The sequence below is a fragment of the Oncorhynchus keta genome, chromosome 3 (genome assembly GCF_023373465.1).
Source record: "Oncorhynchus keta strain PuntledgeMale-10-30-2019 chromosome 3, Oket_V2, whole genome shotgun sequence".
NCBI lineage: Eukaryota > Metazoa > Chordata > Actinopteri > Salmoniformes > Salmonidae > Oncorhynchus > Oncorhynchus keta.
The window spans coordinates 15,167,336-15,194,288 of record NC_068423.1 but is presented as its reverse complement, the minus strand read 5'-3'; the positions used below and the strand labels follow the sequence as shown (position 1 = coordinate 15,194,288).

The 26,953-nt window shown below is 44.5% G+C and overlaps 1 protein-coding gene across 3 annotated transcripts in view; it reads right to left on the bottom strand.

Annotated features, from left to right (window-relative positions):
* LOC118367505 (ras-related protein Rab-26) overlaps window positions 1-26,953 on the bottom strand; it is a 139,243-nt gene that overhangs the window by 38,215 nt on the left and 74,075 nt on the right. For all 3 annotated transcript variants that reach the window (XM_052490737.1, XM_035751048.2, XM_035751059.2), the window contains one exon: window positions 18,667-18,719. In XM_052490737.1, coding sequence (XP_052346697.1) covers window positions 18,667-18,719 — 53 coding nt within the window. The remainder of the gene's footprint in view (window positions 1-18,666; window positions 18,720-26,953) is intronic.

Here is a 26,953-nt window from a genome sequence, read left to right as displayed (position 1 = left end):
TGTGTGCGTGTGCGTGTGTGTGTGTGTATGCGTATGCGTGTGTGTGTGTATGTGTGTGTGTGTATGTGAGTATGCGTGTGTGTATGCGTGTGTGTGTGTGTGTGTGTGTGTGTGAGTGTGTATGCGTGTGTGTCAATACAAAATCCCGAAATAACCAATTACTTTAGCCAACACAGTTACCTCTTGTTCCTTAAATCTCCTACCCCTTGTCTTATCCATATTAATGTGACATATTCTTGCCAATTTATGCTGCCTTCCTAATACTGTCTGATCAGGAGAAGACTGGAAAATAAAATGAATTCTCTCTAATTGGCGACAAGAAGCGATGACGATGTTAGCCTTGTGCGGAAGAGAAGCACTAAAGGTTTTAGATGTGGTCTTAATAGAAGAGAGACGGTCTAAGAACAGAAGAAATGAACCAGACGGAGGCTGAGAGAAACGAGAGGGAGAGAGGCAGAGACAACATAGAAAGAAGGTTTGGTAATCTTTGTGAGAAAGAAAAAAAGGGAGAGTGGAGAAAGCGAGAAAGTGAAGTGTGAAGAGTTGCTGTGTAGCGGCTCTGAAAGGTTGATTACTCTGTAAAGGGCTGTAGACAGCATAGAATCTCCACCTCTCAGTCAATCAACATCACAGCATGGTATAAACCTCCAAAAAATGGATATGCAGCACTACTCAACAGCAGTACTTGATAAACAACGTCTCATTTTAACACTGTCATTCTGTGATCAATTCAGAAATATACTGAACAAAAATCTAAAACGCAACATGCAAGGATTTCAAAGATTTTCAAAGGTTTTACTGAGTTAGGGTTCATATAAGGAAATCAGTCAATTGAAATAAACCCATTAGGCCCTAATCTATGAATTTGCCATGACTGGGCAAGGGGTGCTGCCATGGGTGGGCCTGGGAGGGCATAGGTCCACCCACTGGGGAGCCAGGCCCAGCCAATCAGAATTAGTTTTTCACCACAAAAGGGTTTTATTACAGACAGAAATTCTCAGCACCAACCTCACCCTTCCTCAGATGATCCCGCAGGTGAAGAAGCCGGATGTAGAGTTCCTGGGCTGGCATGATTACACGTGGTCTGCGGTTGTGAGACTGGTAGGACGTTCTGCCAAATAATCTAAAACGACGGAGGCAGCTTACGATAGAGAAATGAACATTCAATTCTCTGGCAACAGCTGTGGTGGACATTCCTGTAGTCAGCATGTCAATTGCACGCTCCCTCAAAACTCAGCTTCTTGATATGCCACACCTGTCAGATAGATGGATTATCTTGGCAAAGGAGAATTGCTCACTAACAGAGATGTAAATAAATGTGTGCACAAAACTTTTTTTTGCTTATGAAACATGGGACCAACATTTTACATGTTGAGGTTATATTTTTGTTCAGTGTAGGTGACAGCTGTATCAGTAACCAAGGTCATAATGTATGTCAGCTGTATCAATAATGGTCTCAGCATCTGTCAGCTGTATCGATAACCAATGTGATCATTTCCCATGGTCTCAGCATCTGTCAGCTGTATCGATAACCAATGTGATCATTTTCCATGGTCTCAGCATCTGTCAGCTGTATCGATAACCAATGTGATCATTTCCCATGGTCTCAGCATCTGTCAGCTGTATCGATAACCAATGTGATCATTTCCCATGGTCTCAGCATCTGTCAGCTGTATCAATAACCAATGTGATCATTTCCCATGGTCTCAGCATCTGTCAGCTGTATCGATAACCAATGTGATCATTTCCCATGGTCTCAGCATCTGTCAGCTGTATCGATAACCAATGTGATCATTTCCCATGGTCTCAGCATCTGTCAGCTGTATCAATAACCAATGTGATCATTTCCCATGGTCTCAGCATCTGTCAGCTGTATCAATAACCAATGTGATCATTTCCCATGGTCTCAGCATCTGTCAGCTGTATCAATAACCAATGTTCCGACTCATTAAGAAATGAAAAGAGAACGACCAGCTCGGTCTTTCTCTTCAACGACTGTACATGAATAACTCACATGATGTCTTGAACGTTTCTCGGTGTCTGTTCAGTATTGGTAGATAGAGTACACCACAGGAGGTTGGTGACACCTTAATTGGGGAGGATGCGCTCGTTGTAATGGCTGGAGTGGAATTAGTGGAACGATACGAAATACATCAGACATTCCATTCGCTTCGTTCCAGGCATTATCATGAGCCGTCCTCCCCTTAGCAGCCTCCACTGGTACATGTATTCCGAGACTACATATACAGTGCCTTGCGAAAGTATTCGGCCCCCTTGAACTTTGCGACCTTTTGCCACATTTCAGGCTTCAAACATAAACATACATTTTTGTGAAGAATCAACAACAAGTGGGACACAATCATGAAGTGGAACGACATTTATTGGATATTTCAAACTTTTAACAAATCAAAAACTGAAAAATTGGGCGTGCAAAATTATTCAGCCCCCTAAAGTTAATACTTTGTAGCGCCACCTTTTGCTGCGATTACAGCTGTAAGTCGCTTGGGGTAACAGCTCGAGCTCAGTGAGGTTGGATGGAGAGCATTTGTGAACAGCAGTTTTCAGTTCTTTCCACAGATTCTCGATTGGATTCTAACACCTGGATATGTTTATTTTTGAACCATTCCATTTTAGATTTTGCTTTATGTTTTGGATCATTGTCTTGTTGGAAGACAAATCTCCGTCCCAGTCTCCGGTCTTTTGCAGACTCCATCACGTTTTCTTCCAGAATGGTCCTGTATTTGGCTCCATCCATCTTCCAATCAATTTTAACCATCTTCCCTGTCCCTGCTGAAGAAAAGCAGGCCCAAACCATGATGCTGCCACCACCATGTTTGACAGTGGGGATGGTGTGTTCAGGGTGATGCGCTGTGTTGCATTGTTGCCAAAAAGTTCAATTTTGGTTTCATCTGACCAGAGCACCTTCTTCCACATGTTTGGTGTGTCTCCCAGGTGGCTTGTGGCAAACTTTAAACAACACTTTTTATGGAAGACGCTATCCGGGGCGGTGCAGCCAACGGGTTTCTCCACGCATCGCGCCGACAGAAACAAACATCTTTCTGGTAAGAAGAGTGGCGGGGGCGTATGCCTCATGACTAACGAGACATGGTGTGATGAAAGAAACATACAGGAACTCAAATCCTTCTGTTCACCTGATTTAGAATTCCTCACAATCAAATGTAGACCGCATTATCTACCAAGAGAATTCTCTTCGATTATAATCACAGCCGTATATATCCCCCCCCCCAAGCAGACACATCGATGGCTCTGAACAAACTTTATTTAACTCTTTGCAAACTGGAAACGATTTATCCGGAGGCTGCATTCATTGTAGCTGGGGATTTTAACAAAGCTAATCTGAAAACAAGACTCCCTAAATGTTATCAGCATATCGATTGCGCAACCAGGGGTGGTAAAACCTTGGATCATTGTTACTCTAACTTCCGCGACGCATATAAGGCCCTGCCCCGCCCCCTTTCGGAAAAGCTGACCACGACTCCATTTTGTTGATCCCTGCCTACAGACAGAAACTTAAAAAGAGGCTCCCACGCTGAGGTCTGTCCAACGCTGGTCCGACCAAGCTGACTCCACACTCCAAGACTGCTTCCATCACGTGGACTGGGACATGTTTCGTATTGCGTCAGATAAAAATATTGACGAATACGCTGATTCGGTGTGCGAGTTCATTAGAACGTGCGTTGAAGATGTCGTTCCCATAGCAACGATAAAAACATTCCCTAACCAGAAACCGTGGATTGATGGCAGCATTCGCGTGAAACTGAAAGCGCGAACCACTGCTTTTAATCAGGGCAAGGTGACCGGAAACATGACCGAATATAAACAATGCAGCTATTCCCTCTGCAAGGCTATTAAACAAGCTAAGCGTCAGTACAGAGACAAAGTGGAATCTCAATTCAATGGCTCAGACACAAGAGGCAACTGGCAGGGTCTACAGTCAATCACGGACTACAAGAAGAAACCCAGCCCAGTCACGGACCAGGATGCCTTGCTCCCAGGCAGACTAAATAACTTTTTTGCCCGCTTTGAGGACAATACAGTGCCACTGACACGGCCTGCAACGAAAACATAATAATAATAATAATATATGCCATTTAGCTGACGCTTTTATCCAAAGCGACTTACAGTCATGTGTGCATACATTTTACGTATGGGTGGTCCCGGGAATCGAACCCACTACCCTGGCGTTACAAGCGCCATGCTCTACCAACTGAGCCACAGAAGGACCACATGCGGTGTCTCCTTCACTGCAGCCGAGGTGAGTAAGACATTTAAACGTGTTAACCCTCGCAAGGCTGCAGGTCCAGACGGCATCCCCAGCCGCGCCCTCAGAGCATGCGCAGACCAGCTGGCCGGTGTGTTTACGGACATATTCAATCAATCCCTATACCAGTCTGCTGTTCCCACATGCTTCAAGAGGGCCACCATTGTTCCTGTTCCCAAGAAAGCTAAGGTAACTGAGCTAAACTACTACCGCCCCGTAGCACTCACTTCCGTCATCATGAAGTGCTTTGAGAGACTAGTCAAGGACCATATCACCTCCACCCTACCTGACACCCTAGACCCACTCCAATTTGCTTACCGCCCAAATAGGTCCACAGATGACGCAATCTCAACTATACTGCACACTGCCCTAACCCACCTGGACAAGAGGAATACCTATGTGAGAATGCTGTTCATCGACTACAGCTCGGCATTCAACACCATAGTACCCTCCAAGCTCGTCATCAAGCTCGAGACCCTGGGTCTCGACCCCGCCCTGTGCAACTGGGTACTGGACTTCCTGACGGGCCGCCCCCAGGTGGTGAGGGTAGGCAACAACATCTCCTCCCCGCTGATCCTCAACACAGGGGCCCCACAAGGGTGCATTCTGAGCCCTCTCCTGTACTCCCTGTTCACCCACGACTGCGTGGCCACGCACGCCTCCAACTCAATCATCAAGTTTGCGGACGACACAACAGTGGTAGGCTTGATTACCAACAACGACGAGACGGCCTACAGAGAGGAGGTGAGGGCCCTCGGAGTGTGGTGTCAGGAAAATAACCTCACACTCAATGTCAACAAAACTGAGGAGATGATTGTGGACTTCAGAAAACAGCAGAGGGAACACCCCCCTATCCACATCGATGGAACAGTAGTGGAGAGGGTAGCAAGTTTTAAGTTCCTCGGCGTACACATCACAGACAAACTGAATTGGTCCACTCACACTGACAGCGTCGTGAAGAAGGCGCAGCAGCGCCTCTTCAACCTCAGGAGGCTGAAGAAATTCGGCTTGTCACCAAAAGCACTCACAAACTTCTACAGATGCACAATCGAGAGCATCCTGGCGGGCTGTATCACCGCCTGGTACGGCAACTGCTCCGCCCTCAACCGTAAGGCTCTCCAGAGGGTAGTGAGGTCTGCACAACGCATCACCGGGGGCAAACTACCTGCCCTCCAGGACACCTACACCACCCGATGTTACAGGAAGGCCATAAAGATCATCAAGGACATCAACCACCCGAGCCACTGCCTGTTCACCCCGCTATCATCCAGAAGGCGAGGTCAGTACAGGTGCATCAAAGCTGGGACCGAGAGACTGAAAAACAGCTTCTATCTCAAGGCCATCAGACTGTTAAACAGCCACCACTAACATTGAGTGGCTGCTGCCAACACACTGTCATTGACACTGACCCAACTCCAGCCACTTTAATAATGGGAATTGATGGTAAATAATGTAAATATATCACTAGCCACTTTAAACAATGCTACCTTATATAATGTTACTTACCCTACATTATTCATCTCATATGCATACATATATACTGTACTCTATATCATCGACTGCATCCTTATGTAATACATGTATCACCAGCCACTTTAAACAATGCTACCTTATATAATGTTACTTACCCTACATTATTCATCTCATATGCATACGTATATACTGTACTCTATATCATCGACTGCATCCTTATGTAATACATTTATCACTAGCCACTTTAACTATGCCACTTTGTTTACTTTGTCTACATACTCATCTCATATGTATATACTGTACTCGATACCATCTACTGTATGCTGCCCTGTACCATCACTCATTCATATATCCTTATGTACATATTCTTTATCCCCTTACACTGTGTATAAGACAGTAGTTTTGGAATTGTTAGTTAGATTACTTGTTGGTTCACTGCATTGTCGGAACTAGAAGCACAAGCATTTCGCTACACTCGCATTAACATCTGCTAACCATGTGTATGTGACAAATACAATTTGATTTGATTTGATTTGGATATCTTTAAGAAATGGCTTTCTTCTTGCCACTCTTCCATAAAGGCCAGATTTGTGCAATATACAACTGAATGTTGTCCTATGGACAGAGTCTCCCACCTCAGCTGTAGATCTCTGCAGTTCATCCAGAGTGATCATGGGCCTCTTGGTTGCATCTCTGATCAGTCTTCTCCTTGTATGAGCTGAAAGTTTAGAGGGACGGCCAGGTCTTGGTAGATTTGCAGTGGTCTGATACTCCTTCCATTTCAATATTATCGCTTGCACAGTGCTCCTTGGGATGTTTAAAGCTTGGGAAATCTTTTTGTATCCAAATCCGGCTTTAAACTTCTTCACAACAGTATCTCGGACCTGCCTGGTGTGTTCCTTGTTCTTCATGATGCTCTCTGCGCTTTTAACGGACCTCTGAGACTATCACAGTGCAGGTGCATTTATACGGAGACTTGATTACACACAGGTGGATTGTATTTATCATCATTAGTCATTTAGGTCAACATTGGATCATTCAGAGATCCTCACTGAACTTCTGGAGAGAGTTTGCTGCACTGAAAGTAAAGGGGCTGAATAATTTTGCACGCCCAATTTTTCAGTTTTTGATTTGTTAAAAAAGTTTGAAATATCCAATAAATGTCGTTCCACTTCATGATTGTGTCCCACTTGTTGTTGATTCCTCACAAAAAAATACAGTTTTATATCTTTGTTTGAAGCCTGAAATGTGGCAAAAGGTTGCAAAGTTCAAGGGGGCTGAATACTTTCGCAAGGCACTGTAGCTTATCACATAAACCATTTCCTATTAGGGATATTTGCGCATTTTGAGTTGCTGATGTCTTTTCTTATGCAAAATAACAAATATCCTTACGGAGCCTTGCAGCATCTACCACACTAAACAGTACATTTCATCACACACAGGCTACCACACTAAATCTTATTTATGACTTTGGGCACTTTGAAAATGTACCCCCTGGGTCACTCCATTAATCACGCTGTCTTAGAGCAGGTAAGCCACGCTGATACCCAGCTTGTTGTGAGCTACTGATGTGCTGCTTTGGTTTCAGTTCCTGGCTTAGCCATCTATTTTAATAGGAGCTATGTAAATGATGATGATGTGTGAGCATTGTGTGTGTGTGTGTGGTGTGTGTGTATCACATAAATAGTGAGCAGCAGCTGCAGGGATGGTGATATGAGGCAAGACAATAGACATATCTTTACAACCTCTCTGTGTCATTGGTTTCAACAGACTCAACAGAGGGGTGACTCTAACAGGTGAGCATGTAACGTGTCAGTGGCTGTAGATGTGGCTGCTTTCATGTCTGTGTTCATTTCAATTAACCTTTTACTGCTGTGTGCTAAATCAGGGTCACACAGTGTAGTTTGAGACAAATGTATACACCTCACACACGTGATAATGATTTGATTTGATTGGATGGGCAGATAAAAAGACCTCTACCATGTCAGATATAGAGTTGAAAAGTAATACATTTGGAGTTTGCATTCCAATATTACACATCACAGATGACTGAACAATAACAGCAGATTTTCAGCGGGTTTTTTGAAATAAATGTTTATTATGAAACATTCCACCCATGGGGCTACAAGGTCATTTGACTGCATGAAAGGGCCCTAAGGTCAGAATCAATACGTTGGGACATGGACTCTACAAGGTGTCGAAAGCATTCCATAGGGATCCTGGCCCATGTTGACTCCAGAGCTTCCCACAACTGTGTGAAGTTGGCTAGATGTCCTTTAGGTGGTGGACCATTCCTGATACACACGGGAAACTGTTGAGCATGAAGAACCCAGCAGCATTGCAGTTCTTGAGACACTCAAACTGGTGTGCCTGGCACCTACTACCATACCCCGTTCAAATACACTTAAATATTTTGTCTTGCCCATTCACCCTTTGAATGGCACACAAAAACAATCCATGTCTCAATTGTATCGAGGCTTAAAAATCCTTCTTTAACCCGTCTCCTCCCCTTCATCTACACTGATTGAGTGGATTTAACAAGTGACATCAATAAGGGATCATAGCTTTCAGCTGGATTCAACTTGCCAGCCTATGTCATGGAAAGAGCAGGTGTTCCTAATGTTTTGTACACTGTGTAGATCGCTGTGTATAGAGAGAGAGATGGTGAGATCCAGGGGAGAAGATTGAATCTCAGCTCTGGGGAGACAGTTGATATCAGACTGGTATATCTGTGGTACATCTGTTATTTTTGCTGAGGGAGAGGGCAGCCAAGATGGAGATTGAAAAGTATTTTCTGAGATAAATACCTTTTGGCCTGTACTGGGTCTGTCAGAATGACTCCCACCTCTACAGTCAGTTCTGATCAAATTACAACCTTTCCATCCTGATGGACCATTTCTGCCTACTAATATTGATAGACAGAAATACCTAGCGCAACCTTGATTGGAATACCTAGAGAAACCTTGATTGGAATACCTAGAGAAACCTTGATTGGAATACCTAGAGAAACCTTGATTGGAATACTTAGAGAAACCTTGATTGGAATACCTAGAGAAACCTTGATTGGAATACCTAGAGAAACCTTGATTGGAATACTTAGAGAAACCTTGATTGGAATACTTAGAGAAACCTTGATTGGAATACCTAGAGACACCTTGATTGGAATACCTAGAGAAACCTTGATTGTAATACCTAGCGAAACCTTGATTGGAATACCTAGAGAAACCTTGATTGGAATACCTAGCGCAACCTTGATTGGAATACCTAGCGCAACCTTGATTGGAATACCTAGAGAAACCTTGATTGGAATACCTAGCGCAACCTTGATTGGAATACCTAGCGCAACCTTGATTGGAATACCTAGCGCAACCTTGATTGGAATACCTAGCGCAACCTTGATTGGAATACCTAGAGAAACCTTGATAGGAATACCTAGAGAAACCTTGATTGGAATACCTAGAGAAACCTTGATTGGAATACCCTTGATTGGAATACTTAGAAAACCTTGATTGGAATACCTAGCGCAACCTTGATTGGAATACCTAGCGAAACCTTGATTGGAATACCTAGAGAAACCTTGATTGGAATACCTAGCGCAACCTTGATTGGAATACCTAGCGCAACCTTGATTGGAATACCTAGAGAAACCTTGATTGGAATACCTAGCGCAACCTTGATTGGAATACCTAGCGCAACCTTGATTGGAATACCTAGCGCAACCTTGATTGGAATACCTAGAGAAACCTTGATTGGAATACCTAGAGAAACCTTGATTGGAATACCTAGCGCAACCTTGATTGGAATACCTAGCGCAACCTTGATTGGAATACCTAGCGCAACCTTGATTGGAATACCTAGAGAAACCTTGATTGGAATACCTAGAGAAACCTTGATTGGAATACCTAGAGAAACCTTGATTGGAATACCTAGAGAAACCTTGATTGGAATACCTAGCGCAACCTTGATTGGAATACCTAGCGCAACCTTGATTGGAATATCTAGCGCAACCTTGATTGGAATACCTAGCGCAACCTTGATTGGAATACCTAGAGAAACCTTGATTGGAATACCTAGAGAAACCTTGATTGGAATACCTAGAGAAACCTTGATTGGAATACCTAGCGCAACCTTGATTGGAATACTGAGCGCAACCTTGATTGGAATACCTAGGGAATAGTCCACGTCATCGGCCCCCGGGGAGCAGTTGCTGTTGTGGTTTTACTGCCTTGTTCAAGGGCAGAACGACAGATTCTTCCACCTTGCCTGCTCGGGGATTCAAACCAGCGACATTCTGGCTACTGGCCCAATTCTCTTAACCGCTAGGCTACCTGCCGCCGTGCAAGCTGGTGTGCAAGCTGGTGTGTGTGTGTGTGTGTGTGTGTGTGTGTGTGTGTGTGTGTGTGTGTGTGTGTGTGTGTGTGTGTGTGTGTGTGTGTGTGTGTGTGTGTGTGTGTGTGTGTGTGTGTGTGTGTGTGTATAATCATCGCAACAGAGGGAGCAGGGGCAACAAATGACCCATCAGCCAATAACAAGCTCAGCAGGGAAGTTTCTTTCAAATCAGGCTTCCCACACGACTGCCCCCAGTCTCCGTCTGTCTTAGACCAGACACACCACAGGGCACAGGTCTCACATTAACATCTGAAGAATAACTATGAAGTGAGAAATGATTTAAATCTCCAATAGTCTGTCTGTTTTGTCCTGTAATTCTCTCTCTTCTCCCTCCCCCTCTATTCCTCACCCTATACCCCTATCTCCCTTCCCCTCTATTCCTCTCCCTACACCCCTTCCCCTCTATTCCTCTCCCTATACCCCTTCCCCTCTATTCCTCTCCCTACACCCCTTCCCCTCTATTCCTCTCCCTATACCCCTTCCCCTCTATTCCCCTATTCCTCTTTCCCTATTCCTCTCCCTATTTCCCCTCTCCTCTCCCTATACCCCCTTCCCTCTCCCTATTCCTCTCCCTCCCTATACCCCTTCCCCTCTATTCCTCTCCCTATACCCCTTCCCCTCTATTCCTCTCCCTATACCCCTTCCCCTCTATTCCTCTCCTATACCCCTTCCCCTCTATTCCTCTCCCTATACCCCTTCCCCTCTATTCCCCCTTCCCCTTCCCCTCTATTCCTCTCCCTATACCCCTTCCCTCTATTCCTCTCCCTATACCCCTTCCCCTCTATTCCTCTCCCTATACCCCTTCCCCTCTATTCCTCTCCCTACACCCCTTCCCCTCTATTCCTCTCCCTACCCCCTTCCCTCTATTCCTCTCCCTACACCTTCCCCTCTCCCCCTATACCCCTTCCCCTCTATTCCTCTCCCTATACCCCTTCCCCTCTATTCCTCTCCCTATACCCCTTCCCCTCTATTCCTCTCCCTATCCCCTTCCCCTCTATTCCTCTCCCCCTTCCCCTCTATTCCTCCCCTTCCCCCCCTCTATTCCTCTCCCCTCTATTCCTCCCCTTCCCCCTCTATTCCTCTCCCTATTCCCCTTCCCTATTCCTCTCCCTACCCCCTTCCCCTCTTTCCTCTCCCTATTTCCCTCTATTCCTCTCCCTATACCCCTTCCTTCCCTCTCCCTATTCCTCTCCTCCCCTACACCCCTTCCCCTCTATTCCTCTCCCTATACCCCTTCCCTCTATTCCTCTCCCTATACCCCTTCCCCTCTATTCCTCTCCCTTCCTCTCCCTATACCCCTTCCCCTCTATTCCTCTCCCTATACCCCTTCCCCTCTATTCCTCTCCCTACATCCCTTCCCCTCTATTCCTCTCCCTACCCCTTCCCCTCTATTCCTCTCCCTATACCCCCCTCTATTCCTCTCCCTATACCCCTTCCCCTCTATTCCTCTCCCTATTCCCCTATTCCTCTCCCCCTTCCCCTCTATTCCTCCCTATACCCCTTCCCCTCTATTCCTCTCCCTACACCCCTTCCCCTCTATTCCTCTCCCTATACCCCTTCCCCTCTATTCCTCTCCCTATACCCCTTCCCCTCTATTCCTCTCCCTATACCCCTTCCCCTCTATTCCTCTCTATTCCCCTCTCCTCTCCTATACCCCTTCCCCTCTATTCCTCTCCCTATTTCCTCTATTCCCTCCCTATGCCCCTTCCCCTCTATTCCTCTCCCTATACCCCTTCCCCTCTATTCCTCTCCCTATACCCCTTCCCCTCTATTCCTCTCCCTATACCCCTTCCCCTCTATTCCTCTCCCTATACCCCTTCCCCTCTATTCCTCTCCCTACACCCCCTTCCCCTCTATTCCTCTCCTATACCCCTTCCCCTCTATTCCTCTCCCTACCCCCTTCCCCTCTATTCCTCTCCCTATACCCCTTCCCCTCTATTCCTCTCCCCTACACCCTTCCCCTCTATTCCTCTCCCTATACCCCTTCCCCTCTATTCCTCTCCCTATGTTCCCCTCTATTCCTCTCCCTATACCCCTTCCCCTCTATTCCTCTCCCTATACCCCTTCCCCTCTATTCCTCTCCCTACACCCCTTCCCCTCTATTCCTCTCCCTATGTTCCCCTCTATTCCTCTCCCTATGTTCCCTCTATTCCTCTCCCTATACCCCTTCCCTCTATTCCTCTCCCTATGTTCCCCTCTATTCCTCTCCCTATACCCCTTCCCCTCTATTCCTCTCCTATACCCTTCCCCTCTATTCCTCTCCCTATACCCCTTCCCCTCTATTCCTCTCCCTATACCCCTTCCCCTCTATTCCTCTCCCTATACCCCTTCCCCTCTATTCCTCTCCCTATACCCCTTCCCCTCTATTCCTCTCCCTATACCCCTTCCCCTCTATTCCTCTCCTATGTTCCCCTCTATTCCTCTCCCTATGCCCCTTCCCTCTATTCCTCTCCCTATGCCCCTTCCCTCTATTCCTCTCCCTATACCCCTTCCCTCTATTCCTCTCCCTAAACCCCTTCCCCCTTCCCTCTATTCCTCTCCCTACACCCCCTTCCCCTCTATTCCTCTCCCTACACCCTTCCCCTCTATTCCTCTCCTATACCCCTTCCCCTCTATTCCTCTCCTAACCCCTTCCCTCTATTCCTCTCCCTATACCCCTTCCCCTCTATTCCTCTCCCTATACCCCTTCCCCTCTATTCCTCTCCCTATACCCCTTCCCCTCTATTCCTCTCCTATACCCCTTCCCCTCTATTCCTCTCCTATACCCCTTCCCTCTATTCCTCTCCTATACCCCTTCCCCTCTATTCCTCTCCCTATACCCCTTCCTTCCTCCCTATTCCTCTATTCCTCCTATACCCCTTCCCCTCTATTCCTCTCCCTATACCCCTTCCCCTCTATTCCTCTCCCTATACCCCTTCCCCTCTATTCCTCTCCTATCCCCTTCCCTCTATTCCTCTCCCTATACCCCTTCCCCTCTATTCCTCTCCCTACACCCCTTCCCCTCTATTCCTCTCCCTACACCCCTTCCCCTCTATTCCTCTCCCTATACCCCTTCCCCTCTATTCCTCTCCCTATACCCCTTCCCCTCTATTCCTCTCCCTACACCCCTTCCCCTCTATTCCTCTCCCTACACCCCTTCCCCTCTATTCCTCTCCCTACACCCCTTCCCCTCTATTCCTCTCCCTACACCCCTTCCCCTCTATTCCTCTCCCTATACCCCTTCCCCTCTATTCCTCTCCCTATACCCCTTCCCCTCTATTCCTCTCCCTATACCCCTTCCCCTCTATTCCTCTCCCTATACCCCTTCCCCTCTATTCCTCTCCCTATGACCCCTTCCCCTCTATTCCTCTCCTATACCCCTTCCCCTCTATTCCTCTCCCTACACCCCTTCCCCTCTATTCCTCTCCCTATACCCCTTCCCCTCTATTCCTCTCCTATACCCCTTCCCTCTATTCCTCTCCTATACCCCTTCCCTCTATTCCTCTCCCTATACCCCTTCCCCTCTATTCCTCTCCCTATGAATTCCTCTCCCTATACCCCTTCCCTCTATTCCTCTCCCTACACCCCTTCCCCTCTATTCCTCTCCTATACCCCTTCCCCTCTATTCCTCTCCCTACACCCCTTCCCCTCTATTCCTCTCCTATACCCCGTCCCTCTATTCCTCTCCCTACACCCCGTCCCCTCTATTCCTCTCCCTATACCCCTTCCCCTCTATTCCTCTCCTATACCCCTTCCCCTCTATTCCTCTCCCTACACCCCTTCCCTCTATTCCTCTCCCTATACCCCTTCCCCTCTATTCCTCTCCCTATACCCCTTCCCCTCTATTCCTCTCCCTATACCCCTTCCCCTCTATTCCTCTCCCTATGAGCTCCCTCTCCCTATGCCCCTTCCCTCTATTCCTCTCCCTACACCCCTTCCCCTCTATTCCTCTCCCTACACCCCTTCCCCTCTATTCCTCTCCCTATACCCCTTCCCCTCTATTCCTCTCCCTATACCCCTTCCCCTCTATTCCTCTCCCTATACTCCCGTCTTTCTCTTTACCACTCCTTATTTTGAGTGTAAAATATTGTTTAGATGCACTGTGTCACGACTTCCTCCGAAGGTGGCTCCCCTGCCTGTTCGGGCGGTGCTCGGCGGTCGTCGTCACCGGCCTACTAGCCGCCACCGATCCCTTTTTCGTTGTCTGTTTGTGTTGTCTTATTAGTTGCACCTGTGTCTGTTTGTGTGCTTGATGGGCTTCCTTATTTAAAGTACGTTTACCTCGCCCTTGTTTTGTGCAGGATTATTCTTGTGTGCGTTATTTAGGTGTGTTCGTGTTCTAGACTTGGTACCCAGTGTTTTGGTGGTCCATTTATTTCCGTGCCCTGTGTTGTGGGCCTGGCTTATGTGCTGCATTAAAGTGTACATTTCCCTGTGGAACTCTCTGCTCTCTGCGCCCGATTCCTCCTCACACACCTAGTCCGGCGTGACACACTGTGGCTCTCTTGAACCTAATATTGTGGTACAGTTAAAAAAACACACTAACACAAATTCACAAAATTGTGTGGGTGAAAACCAGGTCAAGCTAGTGACAGTCTCCAATCTCCCGACAGTCTTGCTAAGGTCCCTCTTCAAACCCATCCATTCAAACTAACAGAGCTCTGAAGGCCCTTCACGTCTTTACAGATGACTCAACTCTCAACATATCTATTCTTTTCTCCAAGGTTGGAGGTTAGAGAGATGAGGGAAAGAGAGACAAGGGAAAGAGAGAGAGATGAGAGAAAGAGAAGAAGGAAAGAGAGCGATGGAGGGATGGTCATGCAGAGTGGAGTGCTTGTAAAAACAGAACAGATGAAAGACGGTGGATTTCTGTGGCCCTGTCGAACCCACCCCTTGAGCTCCAGCTACCCGTCACGGCTATGGTGTTGTGAACATGGTAACACAAAGAAAACATATGTATTACATACTCTACAAAGCACATACTATTGCAGAATGTACATGAATTATCGTGTAGAATGGAGAAAGACTTTCTGTTGACTGACCAAAATGAAACATCCAAATGAACCATGACCCAGATGCATTCAAATCAAATCCATGTATATAGCCCTTCGTACATCAGCTGATATCTCAAAGTGCTGTACCGAAACCCAGGCTAAAAACCCCAAACGGCAAGCAATGCAGGTGTAGAAGCATTTAGAGTGTAATAGTTACAGATGATAAGAAAAAGTCCAAAGCGACTAAAACTAATTTGAATAAAACAAGTCGATGGTTGCCCTGGGGATAGCTCCCCCGCAGATGTAAAGTAATAAGCAATAGAATTCTAGTGTAATAAACTAGGTGGTTTGTTCCTCACTAAGTGCATTCGGTCCTACTTTCCGAAATGCTTTCAACCTCTCGTGGCACTATGCGCTGCACTCTCTGCTGGTTACTCCCACACACTTGGCCATGCGCAAGTGTACACACACACACACACACACACACACACACACACACACACACACACACACACACACACACACACACACACACACACACACACACACACACACACACACACACACACACACACACACACACACACACACACACACACACACACACACACACACACAATCTGCCAACCATGGCCTTTATTCTCTGCACTTCAATCACTGTGGTTACCACTGATTAACATGTATATGCCTGCATTGTGACGTGTGTGAACGCGTGTGTGCGTGTACGCATGCGTGTGCGTGTACGCGCCACTACGTATAGAATAGCTGAACAGATGTACTCTCTCAACCTGCCCCGGGTGGACCTGCACCAAACCCCACCACGTCTCTCTCAACACACATGCCTCTGAAGCATGGAACAGCACCTGCTTGAAATGTAAATGCTGCCACGAACTATACTCCAGTATGTGGTTGAATCTCCATGTTGAGGATGTAGATGGGCATAATGTGCATGGGAGAGATAAGCAGGTTGGGATCCACCAAATTCAAATGGGAACGGTTCATTATCATACTGTAATCTGCAGCACGGACAGATAGGAAACAAACAGAAATAGTGATGTATTGTCTATGAATGAGAAGGAGGAGAGAGTTTACAGTGAAAAGGAAAAATAGATACAAGTACCAGTCAAAAGTTTGGACACACCTACTCATTCAAGACTTTTCCTTTATTCTGTCTATTTTCCACATTGGAGAATAAATGTGAAGACATCAGAACTACGAAATGACTTGTATGGAATCACGTAGTAACCAAAAACTATGAAACAAATCAAAACATATTTGAGATTTGAGATTCTTCGAAGCAGCTACACTTTTTCTTGATGACAGCTTTGCACACACTTGGCATTCTCTCAACCAGCTTCATGAGGTAGTCACCTGGAAGGCCTTGTTAAAAGTTCATTTGTGGAATTTCTTTCCTTCTTAATGCGTTTGAGCCAATCAGTTGTGTTGGGAAAAGGTAGGGGTGGTATACAGAAGATAGCCCCATTTGGTAACAGACCAATTCCATTATATGGCAATAACAGCTCAAATAAGCAAAGTGAAATGACAGTCCATCATTACTTTAAGACATGAAGGCCAGTCAGCCTGGAAAATGTCAAGAACTTTAAAAGTTTCAAGTGCAGTCGCAAAAACCATCAAGCGCTGTGATGAAACTGGCTCTCATGAGGACCGCCACAGGAAAGGAAGACCCAGAGTTACCTCTGCTGCAGAGGAGAAGTTCATTAGAGCTACCAGCCTCAGAAATTGCAGCCCAAATAAATGCCTCACAGAGTTCAAGTAATAGACACATCTCAACATCAACGGTTCAAAGGAGACTGCATGAATCAGGCCTCCATGGTCGAATTGCTGCAAAGAAACCACTACTAAAGGACAACAATAAGAAGAGGAGATTTGCTTAGGCCAAGAAACACGAGCAATGGACATTAGACCGGTGGAAATCTGTCCTTTGGTCTGACGAGTCCAAATTTGAGGTTTTTGGTTCCAACCGCCGTGTCTTTGTGAGACGCAGAGTAGATGAATGGATTATCTCTGCAAGTGTGGTTCCCACCATGAAGCATAGAATAGGGGGTGCTTTTCTGGTCTGTGATTTATTTAGAATTCAAGGCACACTTAACCAGCATGGCTACCAGAGCATTCTGCAGTGATACTCCATCCTATCTGGTTTGTGCTTAGTGGGACTATCATTTGTTTTTCAACAGGACAATGACCCAACACACCTCCAGGCTGTGTAAGGACTATTTGACCAAGAAGGATGCATCAGATGACCTGGCCTCCACAATCACCCGACCTACATGACTCCATAAGTGTTATTTCATAGTTTTGATGTCTTCACTATTATTCTACAATGTAGAAAAGAATTCTGCAAAAAAAACAACCTTGAATGAGTAGGTGTGTCCAAACGTTTAACTGGTACTGTACCGCAACACAAAACATGTCAACCGTTTACATTTGAAGGAAAAATACAAACGTATACGAATTCATTTCATAGTAATACTGACCTCTACGGAACAAGTTTACACATTAATAAACGAGTGCTACACATTTGTGGTGAATGTGATGCTTTCCCCTTTATATAACCTGGTGGAATGCGCTGCATAAGTAGCCAACCATTATTAGGGTCTTCATCAACGCCAGCCGAATTGAGAGTAAGTAACCTGCGCTGTTGATCCGATTAAGTTAAAGTATGTGAGAGTAATCACACTGTCTCTGCTTTCTAGGGCCCTGCGTATCTCCTGTATGAGAACCAGCTGCAGTTCCACAAGTGGAAACAGACGGCTCTGCAGCGACACGACATAGCTTCTCTTTGATGACTACACACCATTTGAGGCAATTTAACAGCCCACGTCTCTTTAAACCCCCCTGTCGCGAAGACTTCTTGCCCTTTAAGGTTCATCAAAGGACTAACATAGCTGTGGAGAAGACTGAGGGGCTGAAATGGCCTCCAGATCACAGTCTCATTAGAGAGCAGTCTGCGACAGCGGAGAGATGACAACATTTAGTGTCCTGACAGATCTGTTCCAACATTTTGGAAAATAATTACCTGTGATCTGCATCTACACACTCCATTCATCATCATCATAATCATCAGATCCAACTCTGACCTCACAATGGGCTCGATTTCAAAACGGTAGAATACAAAAACAAGACAGAGCCATCATAACGTTCTTCTCCACAACTAATGGTACCAGCTCGTCACACGTCACCTCACATCACACAGGGTGGAAAGAAACAGAGGGAGAAAGAGGCCGCGGCACTTAGATGAGGCAGAAATGGAGGAAGGAGGAAGGGATTGAATAGGATGGACGGCAAGGGAGACATGGAAGGAGACGGTAAGAGGGATGACATAGAGGTCAATGGAAGAGAAATAAAGGACGTGAAGAGAATGGAGGGATGACTATGGAACTTTGCCAAGACCCAAACGGCGTTCCATAGATGACGCAGGTTAGACAATGCAAGATATATAGAGGTGGGAAAGATTAAGAAAAGGAGAACCTTTATACAGTGATAAAGATCTGTCCCACAGACGGGACTTGACACCGGACCAAGTCTTACCTTGATGTTGTCAAAGGAGGCCTTGTTAGTGACATCATAGAGCAAGAGGAGAGCTGGGGAGAGATCACAGACACAGAGCATATCAACAGGCTATCTACGGATGGCGTCCACTAGAATCACTATCATAAGACTTGACAGGAAGTAAATATCAAACAAAGGAAAACTTCCATTTGTGGACTTTAAAACCTTTTAAATTGATCACACATATTTGGCGCAATATCATGAAATTAGAACAGAATATAGAATAGTGCAGAACCTGATTGTCCATCTGCGGTTGGAAATTCTGAATATGTAAATCAGCTGAGCCAGAATGATCATGTTTCAACCACAGTGAACAAAGCCCACTGATGGCCTGTACCACAGTGATATATCATCATTCATCAATACATAACATTCATAATGCCATTTCCACCTCTGAAGTCAATACACAATAGTGACATGACAGCCTTTACATAAGCAACTATAGTATGCATTGGTTGAAGCTCAATCTTAAATTCATATCTAAGCCACTATGGCACCAATGTCGATGAAAATTCACAAATGAACTTGATTGGAGGTACACAACACACTCTTCGCCTCAGGGTGGTTAGCATTAGGGACGTCAGAAATGTCAAACCTAGCTCAAATTCTAGACGTTGGATTAAAATGAGGCTACAGCATCAATAAGGGGACCATTACACTTAGATCCATTTAGACTAAATACGTTTGTATGTGCAACAGTTTTGATTAAATTCACACTTTTACCGCTCACGTGCACATTTCTGTCCAATAAAAACCAATGATATGCTACCTTTTTGTAGCATTTCTGTCAATGCTAACAACTTTTCAGCCAAATCTTAGACCGCATATGGCTGAAATCATCTGCGTACACTGCTGACTGGGAAACTTGTGTGTAATCAGAGCCCAAACAAATAAGATAGTGGACGTCCTTGGCTGCTATTATAGCCAGACTTTGGGAACTTTGTGAAAAATGCCATGCTGCTAATTTATAATACATGCACACACCAGAACAGACGTGTCGCTGTTAGAAGATCCAGAGCAATTCCTAGCGCTAAACTTATGCATTAATTATGCAATTTTCTTCTTGTCATTATGATTCAACTTTGTGCTGACTGATCAACACAGTGTCAAGTTACTTTTTAGCGTGTTCCAGAAGTCGCCATCCACAAGTAAAAAGAAGCAGGCGTGCGGGTTGCACACAAAGCACCTAGGTAAGACAACGTCATTGCTTGCTTGCGGGACCTGTGCGCAGTCAAAAGAAAAAACACCATGCTTGCTAACCTGGTTCGCTATGTTGTAAAACCAACTGTTAGACAAAAACACATTTTTAACGAGCAAGAGACATAAAACGTTCAATGCACTGAGTGAATGAACAAAGACATTATGGAACAAGCGTGTTCCGACTTCACCAGACTGTGCCAAGTTAATGTATCTACAGAATAACAGTGTCTGAAGTGTAACGGTTCGTGTCACCACCCCTTTGGGTTCGTTGAGCATCGTTGAATGGCAAGAGACAGACAGTGTGACTAGTACTAGTTTCCACCTCTTTTATTTGATTGAACCTTTATTTAAACATTGAGATTAAAAATCTATTTCACAAGAGAGCCCTGTATATATTACAATAAAGACCAGAATAATAAAACATACACATATGTGTATGAAACAATATAATTCAGCATACAATAACAAAATAAACATATTTAATAAAAGCAAATCACATTCAACTACATAGAGTTCCTCAATCAATAATTTAAAACTGCCTGAGTGGCACCAGCACACGTAACTGCACTGAAGTCTGCAGATTGTTGCACAAATTAGGGAGGGGGGACAACGCAGATTTTCCCAAATTGTGGAAGGGTGTGTAATGTAACAGCAATATTTAGACTTAGGGATGACACCCGTTAGATAAAATACAGAACGGTTCCATATTACACTGAAAGAATAACGTTTTGTTTTCAAAATGATAGTTTCCGGATTTGACCATATTAATGACCTAAGGCTCGTATTTCTGTGTGTTTATTATGTTATAATTAAGTCTATGATTTGATATTTGATGGAGTAGTCTGACTGAGGGGTGGTAGGCAGCAGCAGGCTCGTAAGCATACATTCAAACAGCACTTTCCTCTCTTAGCAATGCTTGAAGCACAGCGCTGTTTATGACTTCAAGCCGATCAACTCCCGAAATTAGGCTGGCAATACTATAGTGCCTATAAGAACATCCAATAGTCAAAGATGTATGAAATACAAATGGTATAGAGAGAAATAGTCCTATAATTCCTATAATAACTACTATAATAACTGCCTTTTTTAAACCAAATTGAACATGTTTCATTATTTATTTGAAACTAAATTGTTTTTATTTATGTATTATATTTAGTTCAAATAAAAGTGTTTTTTCAGTATTGTTGTAATTGTCCTTATTACAAATATATATATATAAAAAAATCAGCCGATTAATTCGTATCGGATTTTTTTGATCCTTCAATAATCGCTATCAGTGTTGAAAAATCATAATCGTCAACCTCCAATCTCAACATCAGCTGTGTGGAGGAAACTGTATGAATCAGACCTTCATGGTCGAATTGCTACAAAGAAATCACTACTAAAGGACGCCAATAAGAAGAAGAGACTTGCTTTGGCCAAGAAACACAAGCAATGTACATTAAATCGGTCGAAATCTGTATTTTTTCAACAGGACAATAACCCAACACACCTCCAGGCTGTGTTAAGGGCTATTTGACCAAGAAGGAGAGTGATGGAGTGCTGCATCAGATAACCTGGTCCCCACAATCACCTGACCTCAACCCAATTCAGATGGTTTGGGATGAGTTGGACTGCAGAGTGATGGAAAAGCAGCCAACAAGTGCTCAGCATATGTGGGAACTCCTTCAAGACTGTTGGAAAAGCATTCCTCATGAAGCTGGTTGGGAGAATGCCAAGAGGGTGCAAAGCTGTGTTTTTCATAGTTATGATATCTTTACTATTATTCTACAATGTAGAAAATAATAAAAATGAAGAAACCCTCAGATGAGTAGGTGTGTCAAAACCTTTGACCTCACAGAAGGGTTTACAAGAAACTGCTCCACACAGACTTAGCTAGACTCTCCTCTCCTCAAAACAATTAGGAATGAATGTTTCCATCCATCCAACCCCCCCCCCCTCCCCTCAACCCGCTACACATCTCCCTGTGGCATTTCACGCCCAATTTATTTATGGTTTAATTAATTTATTCTGTTTTAGTTTTTGGGGGGTGGGGAGGGGGAACAATTCCATGAAGGGTGCATAATTAGCTTATGGCTGGGGAGAAGGAAGCCGTAGCCTGCTCCATTTCGCTCACTGATAACACAGCCATGGCTTTTTACACACCACCAGTGGAGTGGGGGGAGGGGGGGTTTCTGTCTACTGGGATAAAGCAGCCTTGAACAGAACAGACAAGAACAGTACAGACCAACAAACTAGAACAGAAAGGAACAGTCCACAACAGAACAGACCAAAGCAGAACAGACCAAAACAGACCAGACCATGTCTGAATGCAGCACGTCTTTATCAACCTCTAACAGATGAGGGAGGGAAGGAGAAAATTTAAAAATCCTCTCCTCTCCTTCCCCTCTCCAATCAAATTAACTCTCCTGAAACAGTGGGAGGAAGAGGGGAAGGTTCCTGTGGAGGTTCAAGGGAACTAAAGTTTGGTAACCTGTTGCTCCCAGGTGTTCCTAGTCAAATCCAATCCAATTTTATTGGTCACATACACCTATTTATCAGATGTTATTGCAGGTGTAGTGAAATGCTTGTGTTCCTAGCTCCAACAGGGCAGTAGTATCTAACTAAATGCTTGTGTTCCTAGCTCCAACAGGGCAGTAGTATCTAACTAAATGCTTGTGTTCCTAGCTCCAACAGGGCAGTAGTATCTAACTAAATGCTTGTGTTCCTAGCTCCAACAGGGCAGTAGTATCTAACTAAATGCTTGTGTTCCTAGCTCCAACAGGCCAGTAGTATCTAACTAAATGCTTGTGTTCCTAGCTCCAACAGGGCAGTAGTATCTAACTAAATGCTTGTGTTCCTAGCTCCAACAGGGCAGTAGTATCTAACTAAATGCTTGTGTTCCTAGCTCCAACAGGGCAGTAGTATCTAACTAAATGCTTGTGTTCCTAGCTCCAACAGGGCAGTAGTATCTAACTAAATGCTTGTGTTCCTAGCTCCAACAGGGCAGTAGTATCTAACTAAATGCTTGTGTTCCTAGCTCCAACAGGGCAGTAGTATCTAACTAAATGCTTGTGTTCCTAGCTCCAACAGGGCAGTAGTATCTAACTAAATGCTTGTGTTCCTAGCTCCAACAGGGCAGTAGTATCTAACAGTTCACAGCAATACACAAATCTAGAAGGAAAATAATGGAATAGAGAAGTATATCAATATTAGGATGAGCAAAGTCGGAGTGGCATTGACTAAAATACAGTAGAAAAGAATACGGTATATACAGTTGAAGTCGGAAGATTATACACCTTAGCCAAATACATTTAAACTCAGTTTTTCACAATTCCTGACATTAAATCTTAGTATAATTACACTGTCTTAGGTCAGTTAGGATCACCACTTTATTTTAAGAATGTGAAATGTCAGAATAATAGTAGAGAGAATAATTTATTTCAGCTTTTATTTCCTTCATCACATTCCCAGTGGGTCAGAAGTTTACATACACTCAATTAGTATTTGGTAGCATTGCCTTTAAATTGTTTAACTTGGGTCAAACATTTAGGGTAGCCTTCCACAAGCTTCCCACAATAAGTTGGGTGAATTTTGGCCCATTCCTCCTGACAGAGCTGGTGTAACTGAGTCAGGTTTAGTGGCCTCTGTGCTAGTACACACTTTTTCAGTTCTGTCAACAAATTTCTATGGGATTGAGGTCAGAGCTTTGTGATGGCCACTCTAATACCTTGACTTTGTTGTCCTGAAGACATTTTTCCACAACTTCGGAAGTATGCTTGGGGTCATTGTCCATTTGGAAGAACCATTTGCGACCAATATTTAACTTCCTGACTGATGTCTTGAGATGTTGCTTCAATATATCCACATAATTTTCCTACCTCATAATGCCATCTATTTTGTGAAGTGCACCAGTCCCTCCTGCAGCAAAGCACCCCCACAACATGATGCTGCCATCCCCGCACTTCACGGTTGGGACGGTGTTCGTCGGCTTGCAAGCCTCCCCCTTTTCCCTCCAAACATAATGATGGTCATTATGGCCAAACAGTTCTATTGTTGTTTCATCAGACCAGAGGACATTTCTCCAAAAAGTACGATCTTTGTCCCCATGTGCAGTTCAAAACCGTAGTCTGGCTTTTCTACGGTGGTTTTGGAGCAGTGGCTTCTTCCTTGCTGAGCAGCCTTTCAGGTTATGTCGATATCGGACTCACTTTACTGTGGATATAGATACTTTTGTACCGGTTTCCTACAGCATCTTCACAAGGTCCTTTCCTGTTGTTCTGGGATTGATTTGCACTTTTCGCACCAAAGTACGTTCATCTCTAGGACAGAACGCGTCTCTTTCCTGAGCGGTATGGCGGCTGCGTGGTCCCATGGTGTTTATATTTGCATGCTATTGTTTGTACAGATGAACGTGGTACCTTCAGGCATTTGGAAATCGCTCCCAAGGATGAACCAGACTTGTGGAGGTCTACAATTTTGGGCTGATTTCTTTTGAATTTCCCATGATGTCAAGCAGAGGCACTGAGTTTGAAGGTAGGCAGCGTAGCCTAGTGGTTAGAGCGTTGGACTAGTAACCGGAAGGTTGCGAGTTCAAACCCCCGAGCTGACAAGGTACAAATCTGTCGTTCTGCCCCTGAACAGGCAGTTAACCCACTGTTCCCAGGCCGTCATTGAAAATAAGAATGTGTTCTTAACTGACTTGCCTGGTTAAATAAAGGTAAAATAAAATTAAAAAAAGGCCTTGAAATACATCCACAGGTACACCTCCAATTGACTCAAACTATGTCAATTAGCATATCAGAAGCTTCTAAAGCCATGACATAATTTTCAGAATTTTTCCAAGCTGTTTCAAAGGCACAGTCAACTTAGTGTATGTAAACTTCTGACCCACCAGAATTGTGATACAGTGAATTATAAGGGAAATAATCTGTCTGTAAACAATTGTTGGAAAAATGACTTGTGTCATTGTCACACCCTGATCTGTTTCACTGTTCCTGTGATTGTCTTCACCCCCCCTCCAGGTGTCGCTTATTTTCCCCACTGTATTTATCCCTGTGTTTCCTTTCTCTCTGTGCCAGTTCATCTTGTATGTTAGTCAAGTCAACCAGCGTGTTTGTCTCGTACTCCTTCAGCTTTTCTCTTTTTGATAGTCTTCACGGTTTTGACCCCTGCCTGACTCTGGACTACTTTCCTGCCCGCCTGATCATCCTGCCTGCCTGATCATCCTGCCTGCCTGATCATCCTGCCTGCCCTGACCTTGAATCTGCCTGCCCTTTGGTACCTTTTGGACTCTGAACTGGTTTTGACCCTTTTGCCTCTACAAGACCACTCTCTTGCCTACCCCTTTTGGATTAATAAATATTGTAAGGCTCCAACCATCTGCCTCCTGTGTCTGCATCTGGGTCTCGCCTTGTGTCATGACAGTCATGCACAATGTAGATGTCCTAACCGACTTGCCAAAACTATAGTTTGTTAATTAACAAGGAATTTGTGGAGTGGTTGAAGAATGCGTTTCAATGACTTTAACCCAAGTGTATGTAAACTTCCAACTTCAGCTGCACATATACATGATTCAATTGACCAGTATTTCCATGTCTATGTACTGTATATAGGGCAGCAGCCTCTAAAGCTTGGATCTAAATATGTTTAAATCATGGGAATTTCTATAAGGGAGGAATGGTGTCTCAAGATACATTAAGGAAATGTCCAACAGTGGCAGGTCGGGGTTCAAACAGTAGTAATCATTTGCACAACACACACAGATAATCTAACATACCCACATACAACAATGTATTATCATTCAATTATCGAAAGGAAATAAATCTTCTGACAAGCATCCTGTAGTCAACCCAGTGTAAAATTCCAGCCATGAGCCAGGCCTGTCCATTGTGAATAGATGGACGCTTTGCACTTGATACTGACAGCCGTATGCCCATTTTCTGTTGCCTAAAGAGAGACTAGGGCGGTGTGACAGTCATTAAAGGGTGTGTGAGTGGGACGCCAGGATCCAGAAGAGACCCAGTGAAACAGGCAGAGAATGCTGCCGTCTGACTGTCTGTGTATCTGTCTGTGCATGCGTTGAGTGTACGTGCCTGCTTGCCTGTGTCTGGAACTCTGAGAAGTGCCAAGTCATCACCACCCACATGCACACACCCACATCAACAGGTAATCATCAGCATAATTCATAATGGAAACAAAACAATCCTTTTTCCCATTCTGATAACCACTACGACTTCTTTGAATTAGTAATCAAATCTTAATCCCAATTCTACCAACATCTTTCAATATTTCAGCTTTCAGGGATGTGAAATAACAAGCAAACATGTATTGATGAGTTTTGATTCATTCATTTTCAGACTAAGATCAAATTTAGAAAGAATTACATGCATTAGAAATTAGCACCTTAAATTACAAGGGATATCACTTCAATATGTATACAGATGTAGGACCTTAATTTGAACCAGTTTGCTACAGCAGGAAAATAATCTTGCAGAAACAGGAAATGTAAATTAATTATGTGGATTTTAATTAATTGACATTTTTGTAGAGGTTAATACATTATCTAATACATTATCCGTAAGGGAAAATCTAGTCTGAAATTTGAACGTTGAAATTACAAACTTCCAAAGCCTTTTTAAACCTCAAATACACTACTTGCAGGAAAGTTCTCCTGCAACAGGGCGATCATATTAAGATCATACACCTGTATAACACATTCTGATTTCTGGTGAGTGTCTGTTTAGATCACGGAAAGAATGGATCAATCACTGTGACAACTGCATTCCTAATTCCTCTGAATGGAGCTGCTGTCTTCAGATAACCATTTTGGTGATGGAGAGAGGAGAGGAGAGAGAGGGGGAGAAAGTGAGAGAGGAGAAGGGGAGATAAACAAGGGTGATGGAGAAAATGAGAGGCAGGGTAGTAGAGGAGGATACTCTGCTGGAGGGTTCAGAAATGTGAGAAAACATCTGAGTATCCTCCACTCACTTCCAATATAATAAAGCCCTGGTCCTTCATCCAGTGACCTGAACGTCCTGGTTTAATATGCAGCAGAGCAGGAGTCTCTCTCTCTCTCTCTCTCTCT